Source organism: Arvicola amphibius, chromosome X (assembly GCF_903992535.2).
Source record: "Arvicola amphibius chromosome X, mArvAmp1.2, whole genome shotgun sequence".
NCBI classification, from domain to species: domain Eukaryota; kingdom Metazoa; phylum Chordata; class Mammalia; order Rodentia; family Cricetidae; genus Arvicola; species Arvicola amphibius.
Genome location: NC_052065.1, coordinates 6,415,741 through 6,438,399, shown reverse-complemented (window position 1 = coordinate 6,438,399; position 22,659 = coordinate 6,415,741). Strand labels below are relative to the sequence as shown.

The window sequence follows — 22,659 nt, the reverse complement described above, 5'->3', positions numbered from 1 at the left end:
TAAAGACCCTGGGGAGGGTCTTCTATCCATCTTCTGTTTCCCAGAACCAACTCTGGGTACCACAGTGCAAATTCTGAACTGTTTTCCTGCCCTCTTCCTCTTCTTATCCTCAACTTCTCCAGCCTCTCACTTGCATATTATTCTCTGCTTCCTCCTGGCTAGACTTTTGTCTCCCGAGGCAGAATTCTGCTTCCTCCTGAGAGTGGCATCTCCAGCCTTCTTTCCTGTTAGCACTAAAATTCTGCTCTAATGCCAGTTTGCCCTCCTAAGACTGCATTCATGAAGAGAGTATTTTCCCCAGCCATCCTGCAACTGCATCTATAGAACCTGTAACTTTCCACCATCCTATCCACACCCATGCAATCACATCTAAACCTTCTGCCTTTCAAAATGATAAATGCCCTGTTCTGCATTCCCAAAGTAGTTAGAGTCTTGCTGGGTTAAATCACAGAACTTGTGCTTCCAAACTTGGAATTTATTAAGTGATGCTTACAGTTGCAAGTTCTAATGGATTTCAAGAACACCTGGGGTGCTGCTGGGTGCCTGGACTCCAGGTGGGTGCCAGCATGTCTGGTTTTTGTGGCTCTGGGGTCAAACGCAGGGCTTTGTGCATGCTAGGTGCACATTCCACCAACTGGGCAATGTCTGCACCAATTGAGCTATATTCCCAACCCTAAAATAGTCTGTGCTGTATAACACTTTGTTGATGACCTATAGTATGTATTTGTTCTCAGAAATTAAAAAGACTTTGAATAATTTTATTACATAGATAGAGCTTTTTTAGGGTGGGGGCTTTTTTGAGAAGGGGGAATCTCGCTTTGTCACCCACTATTCTCAAGCACATGCGCTAAAGTAATCCACTCAACTTGGTCATAATTAGGAATACAAGCGTATGCCATGAGGCCGAGCCTATTTTTGTTCCCCAGCGCTTGCAATGGAACCCATGGCCTTGTGAATATCGTACACGTGCTCTTCCACTGAGCCACAGCTCCAGGCAAGATTGCTATTGTAATTTCTCCCTTCGTTTTAAAAAGTGCATTTAGGGATTGGAGGGATGGCTCAGGAGTTAAGAGCACTCATTGCTCCTGTAAAGGATCCAGGTTTAGTTCAAATGGTGTCTCACAACCATCCATAACCCCAGTTCCAAGGAACCTTATACCCTCTTCTCACCTCCGTGGGCTCCAGGCACAGAAATAATACGCATACATACACACAGAATAAACACTCAAGCACATAAAATATACATCTTTAAAAATTAAATAATTAATATTGAAAGTGCGTGTGTATAACCTATATTGTAATGTAGTTGGGCTTATCTGATGTAGAAAGCTTGAAATCATTATATTTTTGCTTAATGTTGTAGTCTAAATATTCTTTCATGTCAGTGAATATTCTTTGAAGATGTGATTTATTTTTAATAGCTTCATTGTGTTTTCTGCCATGCAACCAGTAATGGTTAATTTAGAAGTTTTCTGGCTTACATATTTTAATAAAATAAGCTGGATGCTGCTTTGCTCATATTTTCTTAGATATTATAATCACTTCATCACTGTTAGGTATTCTGAAACCATGAATATAAATTAACTGTCACTTTTAAGAATTCTACCACTCTTTTAGGGAATATGTAAATATGCGAGATTTTTTAAAAGAATAATACCAGTTGAGTTGCTTTTTAAAGAGCATAAGCCAAAAGCCAGGATGTTCTCTGTGCCCCCACCCCCACCCCCAACCACTGCCCCTCTTTTTTTTCCTTTTTTTTTTTCTTCCCTTTTGGGATTTTTTTTTTTTTTTTTTTTTGAAAAGTGAGTTTTTGTTTCAGGGTCAGTCTTGGCAGATAGCCTGGCTGGCCTTCAGCTCACTCTTCCTGTGTCAGTCTCCTGAGTGCTGGGGTTACAGGCATATGCCACTACACCTGCCTTCTTTCCTATTTTGAGTATCTTCTATTTTTATTAGAATACCTAGGTGTTATTTGTGGTATCAGTCTTAACATCAGCATTTTCAGGTAGTAGGGCTCCCCGCCCCTGATATACTGTGTTAGAGCATTCATTGTGCCTACATAGTTTTTCCTTGAGTACTTTTTTTTATTTAGGTGTAAGAGATTAAAGGTTTAATAAATAAATAGGAATTTTCAAGTTCAGGGCAAATTTTACTTCTGTTTATAATGTTTCTATAGCAGCATTGATTTTTTGTATGTTTAGTAACTTGGCAAGCTACTAATAATAAACTTGTTGAGCTTGTTTTTGAAAGGTAAATAGAAAATTGAAGGTATTGAAAATGTTTCTGTTCTTTCCCTTGGAGGGTTACAGAGAAGGCATCCTCTAAGCCATGCATTTTACAGACTCTCTAATTCAGAGACTTTCAGCAGCAGGAAAATGGCCCCACGGTGCAGTTCCAGATCATTTGTAATAGCGCTCAAATTGCTAGTGTGATCAAGCCTGTGCCAAAGAACAGCCATCCCCCATGCTGATTAGATTCAGTTCCTCCTGTGCATTTTAAAGGACCTTTACCTGTGGGCTCCATTTCTCATGGCTGATTGAATCTGGTATCACACATTTTCAGCCGTTATTATGTTTGTCACACATTGGCAAGAGAATGTGATTTAGAGATCTATATGATAAAAATGTCTTCTCATTTAGGAAAAGCCCTGAAAATATTAGCCATTCTGACCAACTCAAAGAAAAGGAGAAGCAAGGTTTTTTCAGGTCAATGAAAAAGAAAAAGAAGAAATCTCAAACAGTAAGTACATGACTATTTTCCATATATGACATCGATTTCTGTATTTTTCAGTGGGGACATTGTACCCTCTACATGGAGCAATCAGACTTCATTTCTGAATGTGACTATGTTATAGACACCTCTTTCAGAAGTCCTACACCTACTATTGTCTCCTAAAGCCTTTTCTAGATCCAGCAGAATCTCCAGGAGTAGAAAAAACTTAATTGGGATGAGAAAATGCTTCCAAAATTATGGAGACATGGGATTTGTTTTTCTCTGGGAGCATAAAGATTTGTAAAAAACCTAGGAAATGATTTTGGTTTACATTTAAATTGTGAAATTCACAAATAGCCATCATCCCTTATCCTTTCCCAGATTGTGGACTATCTGGTCACAGAAACACAATTTCAGGGCTTTATTTAGTAAGAAAAGGTGTTTCACTTCTGAGGGCCTTGGGAGACAGGCTGCACCTGAGATCGTGAGGAGCGGCTGAACAACGGGCCAGCTGTACTGCCCTGTACTCATCAGTGTTTGGGAGCACATGAGTGAAATTTCTAAGCTAGCTAGTAACAAGAGAAAGTGGGGGAGGAGGAACAAGCCTCCAGGAGAACAGTAGGAGCAGTTCACTCAAAAGAAGCCTGCTTCTCTTCATTTTATGGTACCCTCACAACTAAGTGACATTGAGTTAGCCATGCTCAATGATTTGGATTTGGATCTTAGCTTTACTTCACACAAGATTTACTCTCATTCTGTTAAAGAAGAAAATTGCCTAATCAGAATGGCCTGTTCACATAGGCCTCATTGACTTTTGCCTAGGAGTAAACTAAATGCTTCCGAGGCCCTTCAAGCCATCATCAAAATGAGAAGTGATAGCTTAGTGCTAACTAACGATGTCTTCTTTACTTAATAGTAGGAAAGCATGGAACTCATAGTAAGGATATTTGTCTCAGAGATGTTTGAAAGATGTTAAAAGTGGCTTTTTGTTTGAGACCTTTCTGAGCTGCCAAATGGGTTCTAGGACTCAAACCTAGGTCCTCTGGAAGAGCAGCAGCCAAGTCCTCTTAAAAGCCGAGCCATCTGTCCATCCTAAATATTTTTAGGGCCCCTTAAAATCTAGACCTTTGTAAAGCATTCTTTCACTTGCTTATTAAATGTCAGTATTTTGTTCAAAATAAATGACTTCAAGCCAGGAGCAGGCTTGGGGCTTGGTATTGCAAGCCTTTAATCCTATAGCTCAGGAGGCATAAGCAGGCAGATCTCTTGAGAGTTTGTGACCAGCCTGGTCTGCATAGTGAGTTTCAGGGTAGCCAGAGCTGCATAGTAAAACCGTTCAAACCGCCACCACCAATAGCAACAAAAGATTTCATTATGGAAAAAATGTGAAAAAAGAAAAATCATTCTTAATCTTGCACAAATCTACCATAAATAATATGAGGATTTTAGTATTTTCCTATAGCTTTTTAGCCTGTGCATACAATTTTGGAGGAAAGAGGTGTGTGTGTTACCTCTTTGTTTTAATGGTTACATGGTATTTCTAAAATGTTCATGGGGGTGGAAAAGGGTACCTATATCTCTTACTGAAACTTGCCTAGATTGAAATGTCAAATTAAAATGTCACTCAACTACATTTGTTGCTGAAACTGGATTAAGAAATGAATAAATAGACTTGACTTTGCTTCAGGATGCTTAAAATGTTTTAAGTGCTAAAAATTTAAACTCTGTCCATTGTCTATAGAACATATTATCTATACTAAGTATTACCCTAAGACACTTGTTCCTGGCCATTGTTATAAATTTTGTGGGTTTTTGTCAACTATATGCCTACAGTCCTGTGATGTGTTGTAGAAAATAATGAGAGAAGAATCGAGGGTGTCTTGTATATAAATTTAGAGTTTAATGCTTGTCTGCCTTAGACCAACGTTAAACCTAAAGCCCTTGCCTGACTGTGGCTAAGCATAGTATATACATCTTGTCTAACTTGATTATTCAATATTGGTTCAGATTTTAAATATTTAAATAGATAAGTTAGAATAATAGAAAAATTAGTATTCTCTTGCATTCTCTCCACTTAAACTTTTTATTAAATATTTATACTAACTGCAGAATAGCTTTCCACAGATCCTCATGCCTTCAGGTTTCCAAACCAAAAGATTTTTTATATTTCTCCATTTTAATTAAGAAAAAAATGTAAGGGCTTTGGACTCTAGAGTCAGATTTTCAAAGAGCAGTCCACACAGAGTGCCAGACCTCGGGCACCAAGGCCTGGCATTAAATTCTCTCTGCTTCCTTTGAATGAACATTCAAGTGTAACTAAAGGGAACTTGTTTTTACTTTCTAAAGTTTAGTAAAAAGAAAACTAAGTAGAGCAAACCAAAATATTGAAGGCATGGAAGCTTTTACATAAGATTCTAAGAAATTGAAACCTGATGCCAGGCAAACATGGTACCCTATGTTCATCCTAAATTTTAGATGTAGCCTAAATCTAGTTTACTAGTAGAGGCGCTGAGCCAGGCAAGTGGTGACCTGTCCAAAGTCACCCAGTGAGTTGTAAGGACTAAAACTGGCTTCCCCTGTGAACAGCCTCTGAGAGCTCCCTGCTGGCCTTCTTGGCAACCCAAGTTAACTCCTAGGCAGGGTTTCTGTTATTAAAGCCGGAAAACTCAGATATTTACACAAATGCCTTCATACACACACCAATGAAAAGACAATCCCACGGCATCTCTCTATATTTTTGTTCTCTGACCATTAAGGCAGCAAAAAGAGAGAAAAGAGGTGCCAAAAATAATTCTGTGTTGTAAAGGGGCCTCCTTTGACTCAAGCAAGTCTGGAAACTGCCTTGGGGAATCTGGCTTCGGTTGTATATCCAGGGAGTTACATAAACCGTCAGAGCATATGGTGCCTTGGCCAACTTGGTAATTTGTATCTTCTTTAGCATCTCAGCTTGAAATGATACTTCAATTTAAAGATTGAACTTTGAAAGGAATTTTGTGTGCGCACATGATATGGGGGAGGAAGGGTGCAGAGGAGCCACAGTATAGAGAGGTCAGAAGACAATTTTGTAGAGTTGGTTCTCTCCTTTGACCTTTTTGTGTGGTCTGGAAATCAAACTCAGGTTGCCAAGTGCCCCACTAATCCTCCTTACCAGCCCTGAAGATTAAACTGTTATTACTTTCTTGAAATCAGAATTCAGAATTGTGCCAGATGTTTTAAATGAGGTATATATTTCTAACAGTGTGGAAGTAGGGCTGCTTAATTAACCTTAGTATCCCACACAGTGGTAATCCTCTTCCAAATGATATTTACTAGCTCAAGATAATTGACTAAGAAATTCAAAGTGACTTAAAATATATATTCTTTTGTAATAAACAAGCCATATGGTAGAATCTTTTAGTTACTGAAGTCCTAACAATTAGGAAAATGACTGAAGTTCATCAGTAATTCATTACACACAGTTCTTCATAATAATTTTTGATAATAAATACATTCTTAAGTAAATATGATGTAAGCAGATGCCTAAAGGTCTCTAGGCATTCCTGGGCTATAGTCCATAATCATGGTATAGGCTCTGAAATATTTTGTATTTGCCTAAACTTACGTTATTGTTTCCAGTCAAAAAGTAACAGATAATCTCTCTAGATGCCTAGCTCAGACAGTCTTTCCATGAGCGTTACTATTTAATCATCTGAGGACTACCAAGGCCTAGTAGTTTCAATTAAAGCACCTATTTATTTTACTTTTTTTTTCTTTTGCAATTAGCTCATTTGTATCTTATATTACAGACAGACTCCACCAACGGGGAGAATCCAAGCATCAAGAAATCCCTCTTTCCTCTTTTTAATTCAAAGAATCATTTAAAGCATAGTTCTTCTTTGAAAAAGCTTCCTGTAGTCACTCCACCCATGGTACCCGTTTTTACGTATCATAGCCCTGAAACTCCTCCAGTAAACTTGTTTTACTGACGACAACAGCATGTCTTCTTTTCATGGGGTCATATTCTCTGTGCTAGTTAAGTGCCTGAGCCAGTTCCATAAATTCACTGGGAAATATGGATGTATATAATACATATATTATATATGTATATATTATATCTATATCTAGTCTGGGTTTTCTGCATCAGTTAAAGAAGTTGAAGCATTAAGCCTACTAAACAAACTAGTAAGGCTGGTTTGGATGGGCTGATTAGCCAGTTGTTAGCAGACAGCATTCATGAAGTCCTTTAATTCCTGTAAAGAATCTGATTAACATTTACTGTCAACAAATGTCTTTGCCCTTGGCTCACCACATGGACTTTGTTACCATTTGGTTGGAAGTTTGAAACCAAGTTTGAACTGACCAAATTGATTGAGCTAGCAGGCTCCATGAAAAAAGCAGCTTGTACTAGTTGGTAACTTGCTCTTTCCTTACCTGCCTCTAGCTTTTGCTGCTCACTAGGTGTAGAGCGATGGCTTCGCTTGGCATTTGGCACAGCTCTCCTTTGTCCATCAAAGTCATTGAATAGAACAATTGCATTCATTTGAAATCTGTGGCATAAATTTCTAGCAGTTCCTAAGTGTACAACACCAGACCCAGATTTACTGGGCAGTTTGGGACTATGATTCAAACCATACCTCCCCACTTCTCTCTCCTCGAAAGCGCCCCCCCCCCCCAGACTTCTTTGACAACATCAAATACAGAGTTTGCATCATATTCCCAGCATGAAATTTGTTTTATTGAACTGGTTCATAACCTAACTGCAGTATGGGATGAGAATACAACAGCAGTTCCTGGTCCAGTCCACTTTAACTGCTCTCTCTTACAGCTACTGAAACTAACAGCATGGGAATGCTTTAAGGGTTAAGGTTTTAACCAGGCTGCATGACATCTGCCAATTTTTCCTAATGCAGGGAAAATTATTAAGAAGGCAGCAGGATTTGCCTAGCGCCACTTGCATCATGAACATTTGGAGAGTTTTGGTTTTATTTACTGGGTCCTTTTGGGTTTTTTTCCTCCCTCTTTTGAATTTTGGTTTAGTTTAATTTACTTTTCAGTTTGGGTCACCTCTTGGGTGTGGGTGTATATCTTAATTAGGGTTATTGGGATGCTTGTTGCATCTTTCTCCATCTTTCCCTCTAGGTACCCAACACTGATGGTCCCGATCTTCTGACCCTACAGAAAGCCATTCATTCTTCTAGCACTGCAAGCAGCAGACCAAAGGAGTGGCGACCTGAGAAGCTGGCAGATCTGCAGACCCAGGTGAGTCTGGCTCACCAACTTTCAGGCTACAGTGTGTCCCGGGATGGAAGAGCAATGAAGAAAAATTTGAGCCTCCCCCAAATAGACCCTAACGAGTAGCCTTAATGGTTTTTGGAGGTCAGGATGAATCCTGCCATTGATTCTTTCCCCCACTGGAACAGAGCTAGTCCCTACTGTCTTTCATCTAACATGGAGGGCAGTGGGCCAGTGTGGGGAGATGAAAAAGAGATAGTTCTTGCCCACAATCAGGCCACATCTCGGGAGGTAAAGATTCATAAAGATCTTAGTCAAAAGTATGGCATGCCACGAAATATTGAGGAAGATAAACCGAGGTTGTGAGAGGATTAAGGTTACCTTAAAGATGCTAGCATGTAAATTGGGCCATGAAAACCGGGCACTAGAAGCTTTCTTAAAAGAACATTTAACTTCTGAAATCCAAACTGGTTTTTATAAAGAATCAAATACTTATATTAGGAATTACATATTATACAGTAACATGGGGTTATAGTTCCTTGCAATAATGGAGAACTTGAAGTTTATTTTTGGTCAGGTACCATCTGTTTTAAACAGTTATGCTAATTGGAAATGCTTCAGTATTGGATCTCTTCAATTCACTATAATAGACATAGTGACCAAGTCTAGCATGTTTAGTTAACCAAATTGTTTGGGATTTAGAAGCAATGGCTCTTTTTATAGGCTTTGTGTTTTATTCTTTTGTTCTTAGGAAAACATTTTACCAGTTAAATGCAATTTGGCCTGCATTTTTCTGTGTCACCCAAACTGTCCTGGAACTAACAAAACCTCCTGGCTTTATGTCTTGCCTACAAGATTATAGATCTGACTTGTTTCACTATAATCTGTTACTCGGAGCTATAAACAAGAGTTCTCCAAAACTGCCATTCTCTTTGCCTGGCCATATATATTCTGTACCTAGAGCATAATCTATTCTGGGAGGTAAGGGAGCATAGAGAATCAAATATCCTAATTTTTTTGATTATTCAAACTAGGAACACAAAGATCTGAGGGCGTGAGGCTAAGGAGCCCTTTTCCGGTAACTTCACATCTCTAGCTGATTCTGAATTATTATGATTGCTTGCTAATTTTATAAAATTCACTAGGAAAGACTCATTTCATCATTTTAATAAAAAAAGAAAAAGTAGTCAGAATGGTGCCACCCAGTAGTCTCATCACTTGGGAAACAGGAGTGTGAACAGTTTGAGAGTATCCTGGGCTATATGTACTAGAGTGTGGTGTTTACTCTTTTGGCTTTTTGGAGGACCCACCACCCAGCTCCCAAATCAGTCAATCACACACAGAGGCTTATTCTGCATTGTGAATGCCTGGCCTTAGCTTGCCTTCTTTCTTACCAGCTTTTCTTAACTTATATTATCCCACCTATCTTTGGCTTCGGAGCTTTGATCTTTCTCTATTCCTGTCTACCTTTTCTTTCCTTCTTACTCCTTGTCTGGCTGTGTAGCTGGGTGACTTGGTGACCCACTGACCTCTGAAGTGCTGCCCCTTCTCTCTTGTTCCCAGATCTCATTTCTCCAGATCTCTCCTCAGATTTATCCTCTCCGCCTGCCAGCCCCTCCTGTTTCTCTCTTCTGCCTCGCTATTAGACCATCAGGTGTTTTAGACAAGCACAGTAACTTCACAGAGTTAAACAAATGCAACATAAACAAAAGTAGCACACCTCAAAATAACATTTCCCAGCAATGTACAGAGACCCAGGCCAGCCTGGGCTACATAAAGGCTAGGAACAGAGAGGATCAAAGTTGGAGTTCAAGACCTGGCCTTTTGCTTTCACGCCAGTCTCTCTCCACAGCACTGTACCCTGTGGAGCCTCTGGCCAGCAGCCCTTCTGCAGGCAGGAAGTCTACTAAGCAGTCCTTCTGTGAGCAACTGAGATAAATGCTTTGTATTTTTAGTGCCCAAACTGTGGCCATTCCCACCTCAAAGATATGTAAATGAAAAAGTAAAAATACAGTAGATTTAGTACATGAAGATTTAGTATCAAAAGAAAGCGAACATTAAACAAATAAGAAAGAAGTTTTGAACTTGCTTCATTGCTTCCTAAAACAATACATTTTCCCAGATTCTCTTGCAGCTAAATATGGTTACATGCCCAAGTTCTATTGAGTTGTAGTAATTACTTTTCCCATTGCTGTGACAAAATACCTTCCCAGGTTGAAGGTACAGTCCATCACAGTGGGGAAGGCAAAGGCATGGCAGCAGGTCACATTGTATCCACAGACAGGAAAAAGTCATGAGTACCAGTTTATTCTTTCTCTTTTTATTCAGTCAAAGACACCAGTCAGTGGGATAGTGCTGCCCACATTCAGGGTGGACCTTCCCACCTCAATTAAATCTCTTTGGAAACAGCCTCACAAACACACCCAGAGGTGGATTTCCATGGGGATTCTAAATCCATTTAGTTGGCAATTAAGATTAATCCTAAAACTGGTGAGATATAAGTGGAAGACTTATTTGGGAAGTCTTCTGAAAAAGGAGAGAGGCATGCCTCTATCTCTTGTTGCTTCTTCTATCTGGGTAAGGACAGGATGTAGCCAGATCAAAGGAGCCCTGACTTTCAGACACTACTTTTGAGTAGCTCTAGTCATTTTTCTCTAGATTTCTAGGCCTTCATTTAAAAGGCAGTGACTAAAATCTTGTTTCAGGAAACCCAGAGACCAGATAAAGCTGAACTCGCCCCTCCAGCCATATCTTCTCCCTTCCTCTGTTTAGTTATCTTGCACCTGAACTCCACGTCCTCCCAGCTCCCTTGTCTACTCCAAATTAAATCTTGTGCACACCTTAATCTTTCTTTCAGAGCCAACCACTCAAATCCCTTCGCAAGCTGTTGCATCTCTCGTCATCGACCAATCACCCGGCTTCTTCAGATCCTCGTTTCCAGCCCTTAACAGCTCAACAAACCAAAAATTCCTTCTCAGAAATTCGGATTCACCCCCTGAGCCAGGCCTCTGGTGGGAGCAGCAACATCCGGCAGGAGCCTACACCAAAGGGCAGGCCAGCCCTTCAGCTGCCAGGTCAGATGGATCCTGGATGGCACGTGTCCTCTGTGTCCAGGAGTGCCACAGAGGGACCTTCCTATTCTGAACAGCTGGGTGCCAAGGGTGGGCCAAACGGGCACCCTTATAACAGAACAAATCGCTCACGAATGCCAAATCTGAATGATTTAAAAGAGACAGCCTTGTAATTTATGCTGGGATGGGGGGGCGGGGGTGGGGGGGAGACATGCCAGTTGGGAGGGGAGGGTTCAGGGTGGGCTGGGAAATGGGCTGGGCCAGGGTAGTAAGCCAGTATTTTCAGCTTTATGAAGGTGTGTGCAATATTGTGTGTGAGGGGGGGCCATCTGGCTCCTCACAGCCACAAATGCTAGTCAGGGATCTTAGAGCCACGGGAGTTCCTTAGGGATCACCACTCCCCACAGTTCTTGTGTGAGAATGGATAGAGTGTGCCATTGAGGAAGAAGAAATTCTTGCCAGTTTCTCCCCCGTTACATTCCAGCTTTAGTGCAATCTCTGTTGAACTTGGGGAAGCCAGGGTATGTCCTGGCTGTTTGAGGGATAGAAAATTCATGTTGACCGATGCCCTTACCATGTATTTTTTGTGACTAGACTAAATGTGGGGTTTATTGTAATCTAGGAGTATCCCTTTGAAGGGTTAGCAGCTGAACTGTATGTCTTAAATTGTTTTCTAAGCTTCCATATTTGATAGGATTTGTAACATTTATTTATAATTAATATTGTACTGTTATAATCATACCTTTTATGTTATAATGTAAAGTTATTTTGAGCTGTTTGGAACATTGTGAAGCAGTGGGACAGCTACAGTAGTTTCTATAAAAACTAAACAGTAACATTTATATATTGCATCAGGAGTATTTTATTCTATATATAAACATATATATGGTAAATAACTGTCTGTTTTATAAATATATTCATTTAAAGAAAGTATCATTATGACACTATCTGCCATATTTTTATACATTTGTGATATGAAGTGAGCATTATACTTATAATAAAGGGAGTTGAATTGTGGCTACATGTGACTGTAACAGAATGAGCTTTGCTCAACTTTTTGGCCCCAGCAGTAGCCTCTAGATGATCCTTGGTAGCAGACGAATGCAGCGTCTTTCTCTAGGCCCACAGGAGAAGAATGTTGGATAAGCCAGCAAGGATCCCAGCAGGCTTCACTTCTGTGCTTAGACTTGTGGCTCTCATTTGTGTCCAGGGACATTAACTTGCACACGAGAGGATAGGCAGAAGTGGTGCTCATGGGTCTTTGCAGAGAACGCGCTCTTCCACTTAGCATTAGTGTTAGAGTGTAGACCAAAGATTTGCCAGTGAACATTCCTTGTTGTGAGGTTGTAAGAGGCACCTGTCTGCGGATCAGATCTTGCAAACCAGCTCTATGCTCCTGAATGCTGTCCGCCCTCCTGGAGATGTTGCCTCCAGATGGGATATGAGCTACGTGTATGGCATTTCTTCTTCTAAATGCTTTGTTGTTATTGTTGTTGTTGTTGTTGTTGTTGCTCTTCTAATATATTTAAAAGGCTCCTGAAGCAATTCCAGATGTAGAGAAAATTACTACATTCTTTTTTTCCTTCCTGGGACTGTTTATAACAAGGTCATCATGTACGCCTGTATATATATATATATATATATATATATATATATATATATACACCCCATCCATCAGAACAGGACCTATCCTTCCCTCATTTGATCTCTTTCAACTCCCGAGTTAGTATAAAGTCTCATCAAGGCCTGTGGCCGACATTATACCCACCTGTCTCTGGACCATCTTTGACAAAAATCAACACCTCAACACCATCATCTATCAGTAGTCATAGAGTTTTGAAAGTAGTCTCTTAGCAATAAGACTTTTAGAGATCACTCCCATCCCTCAAAGAGGTAACTTTTCAGTATTTACTACTTGATCCACAATTCTGAGTGTCGGTCCCCAAATAAAGTCAGCTGTCACTGAAATATGCTGAGTTACTGTTAACCCTTCCCTGAGATTTTGAGAATCATAGCACTGATGCTTATGAAGATTATAAAGGTCTTAGACTCTTTGAAGCTTAAATTGTGTGCATATTTCATATTTATATAAATACTATAATGTGTATTGATTATATATAGAGGTCATTTTAAGGTGCTTCTGCTTAATTTTGATAAGTATAATAGGCACTAAAATGAAACTCAACTGGGTACTATCATGGAACCAATTTGATTCAATTTGCATGCTCTTGAGTTCTTTTCCTATCTCGTTTCTGTTGCCAGTTCAGTACTGTCTGGGTAGCTCTGAACTGTGGCTTTTCCCAGGCAACTCTTTGGTTATCCAAGTGAGGCAGACCCTCAGCAGTTTTTGCCTGGATATAGTAACACTAAAAAGGTGTATATTTAACTCTTCTTTTTCATACTAAATCCCTGGTATCTTGTACACCCCCCCTTCCTCCTGCAAAACAGAAACTACATTTTGTTTCCTCTGGAAAGACTTCTCACTGTGCTGTGTGCTTAGGAACTGTGAGGTCCCATTGCCATGCTATGGTATTAGTGGCTCGTCATCACCAAGGGGCTGGTTTCCCATGTTGTCATCTTTGCTAACACTGGGATCTCAGATGTTTATAGAACATTTATATTCATGATGGTTCTTCAAAGAAGGGCTAGAATAATTTGCCTTCTACCTAGAACAAACTAAACCTAACTGATGAAGTCAATACTTATCTTTCCTACATTCCCAGATTTAAGCCAGAAAATAGCTACAACATTTTCAAGTAGTGTTTCTGAGCTAGCTCTTTTATCCTCTTCTTAGCTCTTGTCTGTTCTGCCTTTTCCTTGACCCTCAAGAAGCTGTAAGTGAATCTACAACCCCATACATTCTCTTCCTGCTCCCAGATGGGGGCGGTAACATTTCCTCTTGGATCTAATAGGCCCTCTCTTAGCTTTTAACAGTCACTTCCCCCTCTCGTAGGTCGTTCATTGACCTCAAAAAGATACCATTTGTGGCAGGAAGGAGTTGACTGAAAGTCACAAAACCCCCACATTTTCTTTAGCAGGGGGGATTGATGACTTCCATGTTCTGTTATCTGCCCTGACATCCTAAAGGACACAAAGGTTGAACTGGAGGCTTATGAAGTACTTTGTGTTAGGAAATTACTGCTGATCTCCTTTTGAAAAGAACCTTGGCTCCACTGGTTTTCTATTCTCACTTCTCTATCACCTCTTTTTCTTCTCTGAAGCTCTAAGTAAACTTTAACTGATCTTTGTTTGGTCTTGACTGAAGTTTAGGACTCTCCAGAGCCCCAGACCAGAAGGGAGTGCCCCATGCCTAGAGGCTCAAGTGAGCTGCCTCTTCAGCAGCGCTTCTCAGCCAAGGGCACTTTTGTCCCCCAGGGCACAGTTGACAATGTCTGGAGGCATTTGGTTGTCTTGGGCTGCTACCAACATCTAGTGAGTAGAGGCCTAGGATGTTGCTAGACATCCTCGAGAGTGTTCCAGCCCATAACTAGTGCCCGAGACCACTCCAGGCCAACCACTCCGCAGAACTTGCCTCTGGCCCTGGGCTTTCCAGGCTACATAACTGCAGGAGTGAATTCCTCAGCATCATATTCTCTTTAAGAATCCTCTACCACTGTTCTCAAATCCTTGCAATCCTATTGTTTGTTTCCATTGTCTTGGACCTGCTAAAAGGTGCATACTTTGGGAGGAAACCAGAGTTACTTTATATATGTTTGAGAACTTAAATTCTAGGTTAGCAGCCTTAGGAAATCTTTCTTAGCCATGAGGCTTATATTTAGAAGCAAACAACAGCCTGGCAGATTGGCATGATTTTTACCAACTGCTCAAAGGCATCATGGCTTTCAGCTGTGTCTGCCGAAAGAAAATGTCTTTGTTATTTATTCAAGTCATTTAATAGATCTTTACAAATATTAGCATATGGCAGACTGATTAGAAGCAAAACTCTTTATTGGTGGTTGTGATGTGGCTATTCTAGAAGTATTGTGCTGTATGCTTTGGTTAAATCTGTTTTAAAACATGCTTTTAAGACTCACCATATGCAGTTGTATAATTTAATTCTAAGCAGACCTATGCTGGTCAGTCTCTAGTCATGCTGTGTATTATAAAAGTATGTTGTGGTTGTAGACTTAGCCAGTTTAGCATGTTCCTAATCAGAAAATTAGTGGACTCCACTAGGAAATGCTATCCCATTTTCCCTTCCCAGTACCTCTTAGTTGATATCATAGTATCCTCACTTAAACTAGTCTTTAGAGTAAATAAGGAAAAAAAGCCATTTATTTTCTTCTAGCCATGTAGTGAGAATAACTCATATGTGTATAATTTTTTCAAAGGCCAGAGGATTACTTTTCCAGTGTGTAGAAGGCTTTGTCCACTCTGTTCACCTAGGTCTTGGTGGTGTCAGAACTTTTGGCAAGGACAACGAGTAACTCATTAGAAGTCACTGCTGGGACTCAGCAAAACTGTGTCTCTTTTATGCTCAGCACCTATGTTCTGAGCGCCATTGCTTTTGCATCTAGAAGTTCATTACCTACCGCATTCAAGTGGGCTACTGAACTCCCCTAAATGGGTAAGAAGATCCATAGATGCCTGTTTCTGTGAATTGAGGCAGTGGTATGGTTAACTCATCCAAGGCAGAAAGCAGTAGAGTATTTCCTTGCCTTCTTCACTTCATCACTAATAAAAGTTCGTTGAAGTTCATTTACGGTTTGAGAAATAACAGTTCTGATTTCTTTAAAAAGGACTGCCGAAAAGACAGTACAAATGTCGTTAATCCCTGGGACCAGAGTCTTAGGAGAAGGTCCCTACCAAATTATAAAAGGGCAGATTACCGGAAAATAAAAATCAAACACATGAAAAATCCAAACTTGGAAGTGGTTGTGGTTTCCCCTTTTGCTTCTTGAACAGCTGAAATCTAGACTATCTTGAGGTCTGGTTCAACTGATTAAAAAAAAAAAATCTTGGAAACCATGAATGAGGAACCGTGCAAGAAAATGAAGCCCCTTATCTGTTTGTATACACCCGAAGGGAAAAGCCAGGTGGCTAGGAAACTCTGGGCCTATTGCCCATGCAATTTTTTTTAATTGAATGTACTATACAAGATGGTAGACTTTGTGCAAACCAGTTGCTTACATAAATCATCGTTGCCCACAGTGCTTCGTTAATTCATCAGCATTTGGTCTGGTCCCTACTCCACCTTTCTCCTCTCTGGGCATGACCCACCTTTCTTTCTATTTACTGTAGGCTGTTAAATATGATCTTGACCTGCCTTGTATTTTCATTCAACTGTTCACTCCCACATTTAAGGGAGAGTTGTCTCTTGTTTTGCCAGAAAAACATAAAATTGTCCTAGTCTGTAAGCTGGATTTGTGGGTCCAGCAGAACCGGCAGAGTAAAACTGCTTTCACTTCGAAGGCCCTTCATTTCTCTCCACCCCCTTCGATCCTCGGTCCAATTGATCCTCCTTGGGAATCTGAAGTCAGTCTCCGTGTTGTATGCAGATTAGAAGTTGCCTTGTTTGCTGCTCTTCCCAGGCAGAGTATCAGGGAGAAAGAGGCCTTATCTGTCCCTCCTCCGTGTCCCCTCCTGTTTGGCAGACCCGCTGAGAATCCCTCAGGACGTCTTTGCTTGGGGATTTCCCTTGCCAGAAGGCTGCTGTGAGTCATTTCAGGCATAGCCAAGCTGGACCTAGTGCTGTGCTTCAGGTCCCACCCGAAGAAACCCAGGAATCGAAATGCTAGATGCCTTGACTTTTGTCCCTGTTTGGGGATTAAAGTGTTTCTTGCCAGAATCATCAAAAGCTCTGGTTTAAATTCAGTAGAGTTTCATGAGAAAGACAATGCTCTTCCTTTTGGAGAATGTGGATTCTCCATACTGGCTTCGAGTTTCCAAAAGCGGAAAGCAAAGCTCGCAGAAAATCCGTGTTCCCTAGGGGTGATCAGTGGGTTCTAGTCACCGGTCTCTGTCTCTCTCTCTCCTTGTTTACTCTTTGGTCAGTGATGGAGTGGCCTCGGGGAGGAGTGGCGATGTGGCCATAGGAAGAAGTCAGTTCTTACTGTAATTGCATTGATGAACAGAGACAATTAAGCCAAACAAAATAGTTAACCCAGAGTTCAATCTCCAAGAATTGCTTTGTGCCATTCTGAATTCAGGTAGTTATTCTGTATATACTTAGACAATTAGCAGAACTTCTTCAATCTTTACTAAGTTTGAAGGGTGTAATCTGGGAAGGCACAGGACAGGGTGACACTGAAACCCCTGTTCATTCTTAAAAACAAAAATAGGGATAAGCCAGAGGGATATGCCATCCGATGTGTGGTAGATAATCAGTGGACATTCTTAATTGCACAGACTTTATAATCCATTATATAAAGTGTATTCCATACTTTTTACTGTGGCAAGGGTGTGATGTGGTTGTTAATCTTTTTAATTTTTGAATTCAAACTGAATTTAAAGTGTTGAATACTTAAAATTCCTCACAAGCTAATTATGAACCATTTGTAAAGTGTTTCTATAACTCTTTGTATCATGTGTTGGTACATCTTATCAAGTTTTTTCTGGCATGTATTCCATTCTAAACTTCTGTAAAATTTCTATTGTTGCTGTACATATTCTACAAATATCTACTCTGTGGTAACCTTCATTAACAGCATGAAATGGTTAATTTTTACTGAGCACAATGTATTTTTGAATGGATCTTCCCACATGTCTTTAATAAAATGCAGATTTTGCACTGACTCACGTGACTGCCAGGCTTTCCCAATCTTGAGCACTGTGGTCCTTCTTGCCTTTGAACAATCAAGCAGCTCCATTTCAATTCTTTCTTTGTAAGCAAGAATGTGTTCGAATTCAAATGAGGGCAATGGGCCTTTGAAGTTGTAATCAGTTTAAAGGAGAGAAATTAATGTAAAGCAAAGCAAATCCTGTTACTTAATGGTGTTTTTTTTTCCTGTTTATAAAGTTCTTTTCCCCTTATGGCATTGTGAAAACTTTGGTTTCTTTCACGCTTGAACGTTGTCATCTGTATCATTTGGTGCTCACTTGGTAATTTGAGGATGAAGAGAGATGCTAACCTGGCATGGTTAGCACTGCAAAGTAAAAATGGTCCACTCTGAAAGATTGCTTCTGGTTGTAGGGCAGGGGTTAGCTAGCACTTTTTCAGAGAGGCCAAATAGAAAACGGGCTCTATGGGCCTCAAAAGCTTTGTTGCTCAACAGAACCCTGTGCATACAGCACAAAAACAGCTAGATAATATACACAGGCAGAGTTAACTGATGTCTGGTTTAGGCCAACTGGGTGTACTCTCCTGAGCCAAAGGGGATGCTACTGGAGACAGTATAAATACAGGCACAGTAGCTGTACCCCTACAGTTTATACTCCGGTTGGAGGCATAGCTATATACATCTAGGTAGGGAGACAGAAACGTCAAATTCATGGTACTTTATTTGTCAGTTATTCTCCAATTTTACATATCTTTCCTTAAAAGGGGGTAAGAGTTGAAACTCAGAACTTCGCATTCTATGTGTCTGTCTGCCACTGAGTATAGACATGTATGTGCCACAGCAAGCATGTGGCGGTCAGAGGACCCTGCTTCGTAAGAAACGAAGACAAAGTCAAGTGTATGGGGGTTTTGTTTGTTTTGTTTCATTTTGGAAAGATTGTGTGTAGCTCAGGCTAGCTTCCAATTTAAAATTATCTGAGTACTATCTTGCCTTCACCTCCTGTGTTTATGGGCATGAGCCACCATGCCCAGTATACCATTTTTTTTTTCACTTTCTTTCCTGTTTTTTTTTTTTTTTTTTTTTTGGTCCGTTTGTTTGTATTGTTTTGTTTTGAGTTTGGTTTGGTTTGGTTTTTGGAGACAGGGTTTCTCAGTGTAACAGTCTTGGCTGTCCTGGAACTCGCCTGTAGACCTGGTTGACCTTGAACTCAACAGAGATCCACCTGCCTCTGCCTTCCAAGTGCTGGGATTAAAGGCGTGCGCCACTACCACCTGGTCAAATTTTTTTAAGGCTTACACCCATTCATAGGCCATCTTCTACTATACCTCCCAGCTGGTAGTAACTGATTGGATTTCAGAATGAAGCAGTTCTTCGGTGAAACAACTTCTTGGAAATCTAGGGAGGCTGATAAAGTAGTTAAATAGATAGCCCTAGTGGCTTCATCACTTAACTCCCATATGACTTGAGGCAACATACTTACTGAGCTTCCCTGTGTGTGCCTCAGTTTCTTTGTCTTTAAATGGAAACACTGCTAGTATCTATAACCTAGGGTTGTTATGAACATCTAATGAGATGCTGCCAAACATTTAACAGAATTTTGGTAAATGTTAGCTAGCATAATATCATGCTGTGTATTTGTGCCTCAGTTGATAGTTCCCAGAAGCTGGGAAGAGAGGCTCGAGAGCTGGCTTACTAGTTATGAGCCCTTGCTGCTGCTCCTCCAGAGGGCCCGAGTTCAGTTCAGTTCCTAATACCCAAATGGGTGGCCCACAACTACCCGTAACTCCAGATCCAGAAGATCCCAAGTCATCTTCTGGCTTCTGTGAGTGTGCGCACACACGCGTACACACACATTCTCTCTCTCTCTCTGTCTCTCTCTCTCTCTCTCTCTCTCTCTCTCTCTCTCTCTCTCTCTCTCTCTCTCTCTCTCTCTCTCTCTCTCTTTCTCTCCACTCAATCATCAAACTGGGAAGAAATTTCACTGACTGTGGAAAGCTGGCTGTAGAGAGCCGCTCTGGCTAGTACATTAGGTATGTGGATTCTGTTTGCTCTTCATGTAGGGCTGTTGGCCTCACTGGGGAAGCAAAAGTGCTTATGGGGTGTTCTTCAGCTGTCCTCTAACGCTGCACTTCATGTGCTCAGAGAGGTGTACATCTGTCAGCAGTCATGACTTATGGGATGTAATCTTCTTGGCTCTGAGATCGAATTTATAGCAGTTTCTCTACTTGGAAAAAGTTTGCTTTACCCATATGACCTCCCACATCACACACCCGGATCACTTCCAATTTTTTTTCTTAATAGCATTATTTAATGCTTCGTGATTAATTAAAAGTATGCAAATGTTGAATGTTTTGCTACTTTGTTTTGTTTTGTTTTAATTTGCAGCCTACAGATAGAACTTAGTGGTAAAGCATTTGCCTAGCATGTATTAGACCCTGGGTTAGGTCCTCAAAAGCATAAAAAAAAATCTTCCACATATAACCCAAAGTCTAGTATTAAAAATAAACAAAATGCGCTGAAAGGAATGAATTTGCTCATTATATAATTTTATTGAATTACCCCTGAAAGAAATGATATTACAAGCATACTGGTTTTTGTTGAATAGTAAGATTGTTAGGCTTCAGGTTTCCTTCAGTAATAGTCACAAATTTAATGAAGTAAATAATCTGTGTGCTGTTGAAAGCAAATTACCCACAGGTACATGTGTCACAGATCTTAGTGTCCCCATTATCTATTAAATTCTGAGACTGTAAGCATTTTCCATTGTGAAACCCCTGGCTGGCGTCAGATATATTTATTTAGAAATTTAAGGAACCCAGAAGAGCCAAGACAATCTTGAAAAGACCAGAATTGGAAGAGTCACATGTCCTAATTTCATAACTTCCTACAGTGCCACAGTAATGAAGACTATGAAGGACTAGAATTATGAGGCCAGAAGAAACCCTCATATTCTGGGCCAGTTGGTTTTGGCAAGGGTACAAAGACCATTCATTTGAGGGAAGGACTTCCACAGAAGGTACCAGGACAACTGCATATTGACATGCAAAGAATGAAATTAGACTCTTGCTTTAAAACTCTTTTTTGAAAGAATTTTCAAACTGTTTGAAGAAAACAGAGGAGTGAACCTTCTTGACCCTAGACTTGGGAGTAGTTTCTCAGATAATACATCAAAAGACACAGTGGGAAAGTTGGACTTCCTGGAAATCTGGACCTTGCCCGTGCTTCAAAGGACTTCACCAAGGGAGTTTTAAAAAATGAAAGGCCAGATATGATGACCCAGAGCTTGAGAGGCAGAGGCAGCAGGATCTCTGAGTTCTAGGCCAGCCTGGTCTACAGAGTGAGTTCCAGGTTAGCCAGAGCTACATAGTGAGACCTTGTCTCAAACAACAACAACAAAAAAAATTTGCATAAGAGGATTATATGTAGAATATACAAAGAACTCTTAATGAATCGATGAATTGAAATTTTAAAATGGGGAAAGGGTTTGAATAGACTGTTCTCCAAAGATATGCAAATTGCCACTTGAAAAGATGCTCAACACCATTGGCTATTAGGGAAATGCAAATCAAAATCGCCATGGAATGCCACTTCACACATTTTAGGATGGATCTAAAAGAAGACAAGAAGCATTACTGAAGATGTGGAGAGATTGAAACCCATTATACATTGCTAGTGGGAACAGAAAATGGTGCAGCCACCTGGGAAAGTAATTTTTCATTAAGGATAAGCATGAAGTCACCAAGTGACCCAACAAATCTAAATGTGTGTACACTCAAGATAAAACATGTCTATGCAAAAATTTGCACATCAATGTTCATATAGCAGCATTATTTGTAACAGCCCCAAAGTGGAAACCACCCAGAAGAATGGATAGAAACTAATTAAATATTCCTACATGGAATGATAGTAACAAAAAGGGAAGAAGTACTTCTCCAACACATGGACTTTAAAAACACAATGATAAGTAGAAGAAACCAGCCACAAACTACTATATATCCAAGGATTCCATTTATGTGGGGAAATGCCCAGAACATGAAAAATCTACAGGTAGCAAATGGATTCCAAGTAGCCTAGGACTGGGATGGCTGATGGCTCATGGTGGAGGATTTCCCCAGGGGTGATAAGAATAGGCTAAAGTTACTTGTGGTAATGATTGCACAGGTCTAAATATACTGTTGTCGAATTATATACTGCAAATGGATAAGGGTTATTTATGTGAACTTAATAAAACTCTTACAAAACAAATTTATGATCTGAACTGATACTTGATGGGTCTTTACGCCTCACACTCACAGCCTTTTGTTTATTTTTTTCCCTGATCAGTACTCAAGTTATTTTCTCTGACAATTACTCAGTGTGGTTAAAAAGAAAAGTAATTAAGTTTTCCAAATAAGAGTCTGCTTTCAGAAATTTCATCCAAAATGAATTTGTACATATGCAGTAATTCTAGGAATGTCATTAAGCAGTGTCACCTCCCCTCCACCCTCCCACCTCACCCCCACCTGTGGAACTCTAAAACGCTAGGTAGGAAATTGGAAGCTTTTGAGAAGTTTTTCCATTCACTAAGAACGTGGCATCCAAGGTCATTTGATTGGTTGATTGGTTGGTTGTTTGGTTGTTTGGTTGGTTGTTTGGTTGTTTGGTTGGTTGTTTGGTTGTTTGGTTGGCTGGTTGGTTGGTTGGTTGTTTGGTTGTTTGGTTGGTTGGTTGGTTGGTTGGTTGGTTGGTTGGTTGGTTGGCTGGTTGGTTGGCTGGTTGATTGATTGATTTTTGAGAGGCAGCCTCACTATTTTGCTTTGGCTGACCTGGAGCTTGCTCTGTAGACCTAGCCTTGAACTCACAGAGATCCACCTGTCCATGTCTCCCAAGTGCTGGGATTAAAGATGTACACCACCAAGTCCAGCCATCCTAGGTCATTTTAGTGTGAGTCCATTAAATTCTTTTAATAT

The 22,659-nt window shown here is 40.3% G+C and overlaps 1 protein-coding gene across 3 annotated transcripts in view; it reads left to right on the top strand.

The window, feature by feature from the left end:
- The window catches only part of Cdkl5 (cyclin dependent kinase like 5), a 216,334-nt gene that overhangs the window by 181,915 nt on the left and 11,760 nt on the right, over positions 1-22,659 (top strand). For 2 of the 3 annotated variants that reach the window (XM_038316661.1, XM_038316662.1), the window contains exons 16-18: positions 2,637-2,736; positions 7,828-7,947; positions 10,778-11,168. In XM_038316661.1, coding sequence (XP_038172589.1) covers positions 2,637-2,736; positions 7,828-7,947; positions 10,778-11,164 — 607 coding nt within the window. In that variant the 3' untranslated portion in view covers positions 11,165-11,168. Of the gene's footprint in view, positions 1-2,636; positions 2,737-7,827; positions 7,948-10,777; positions 11,169-22,659 lie in introns of those variants that run through there. The other variant, XM_038316663.1, reaches the window with a different exon arrangement.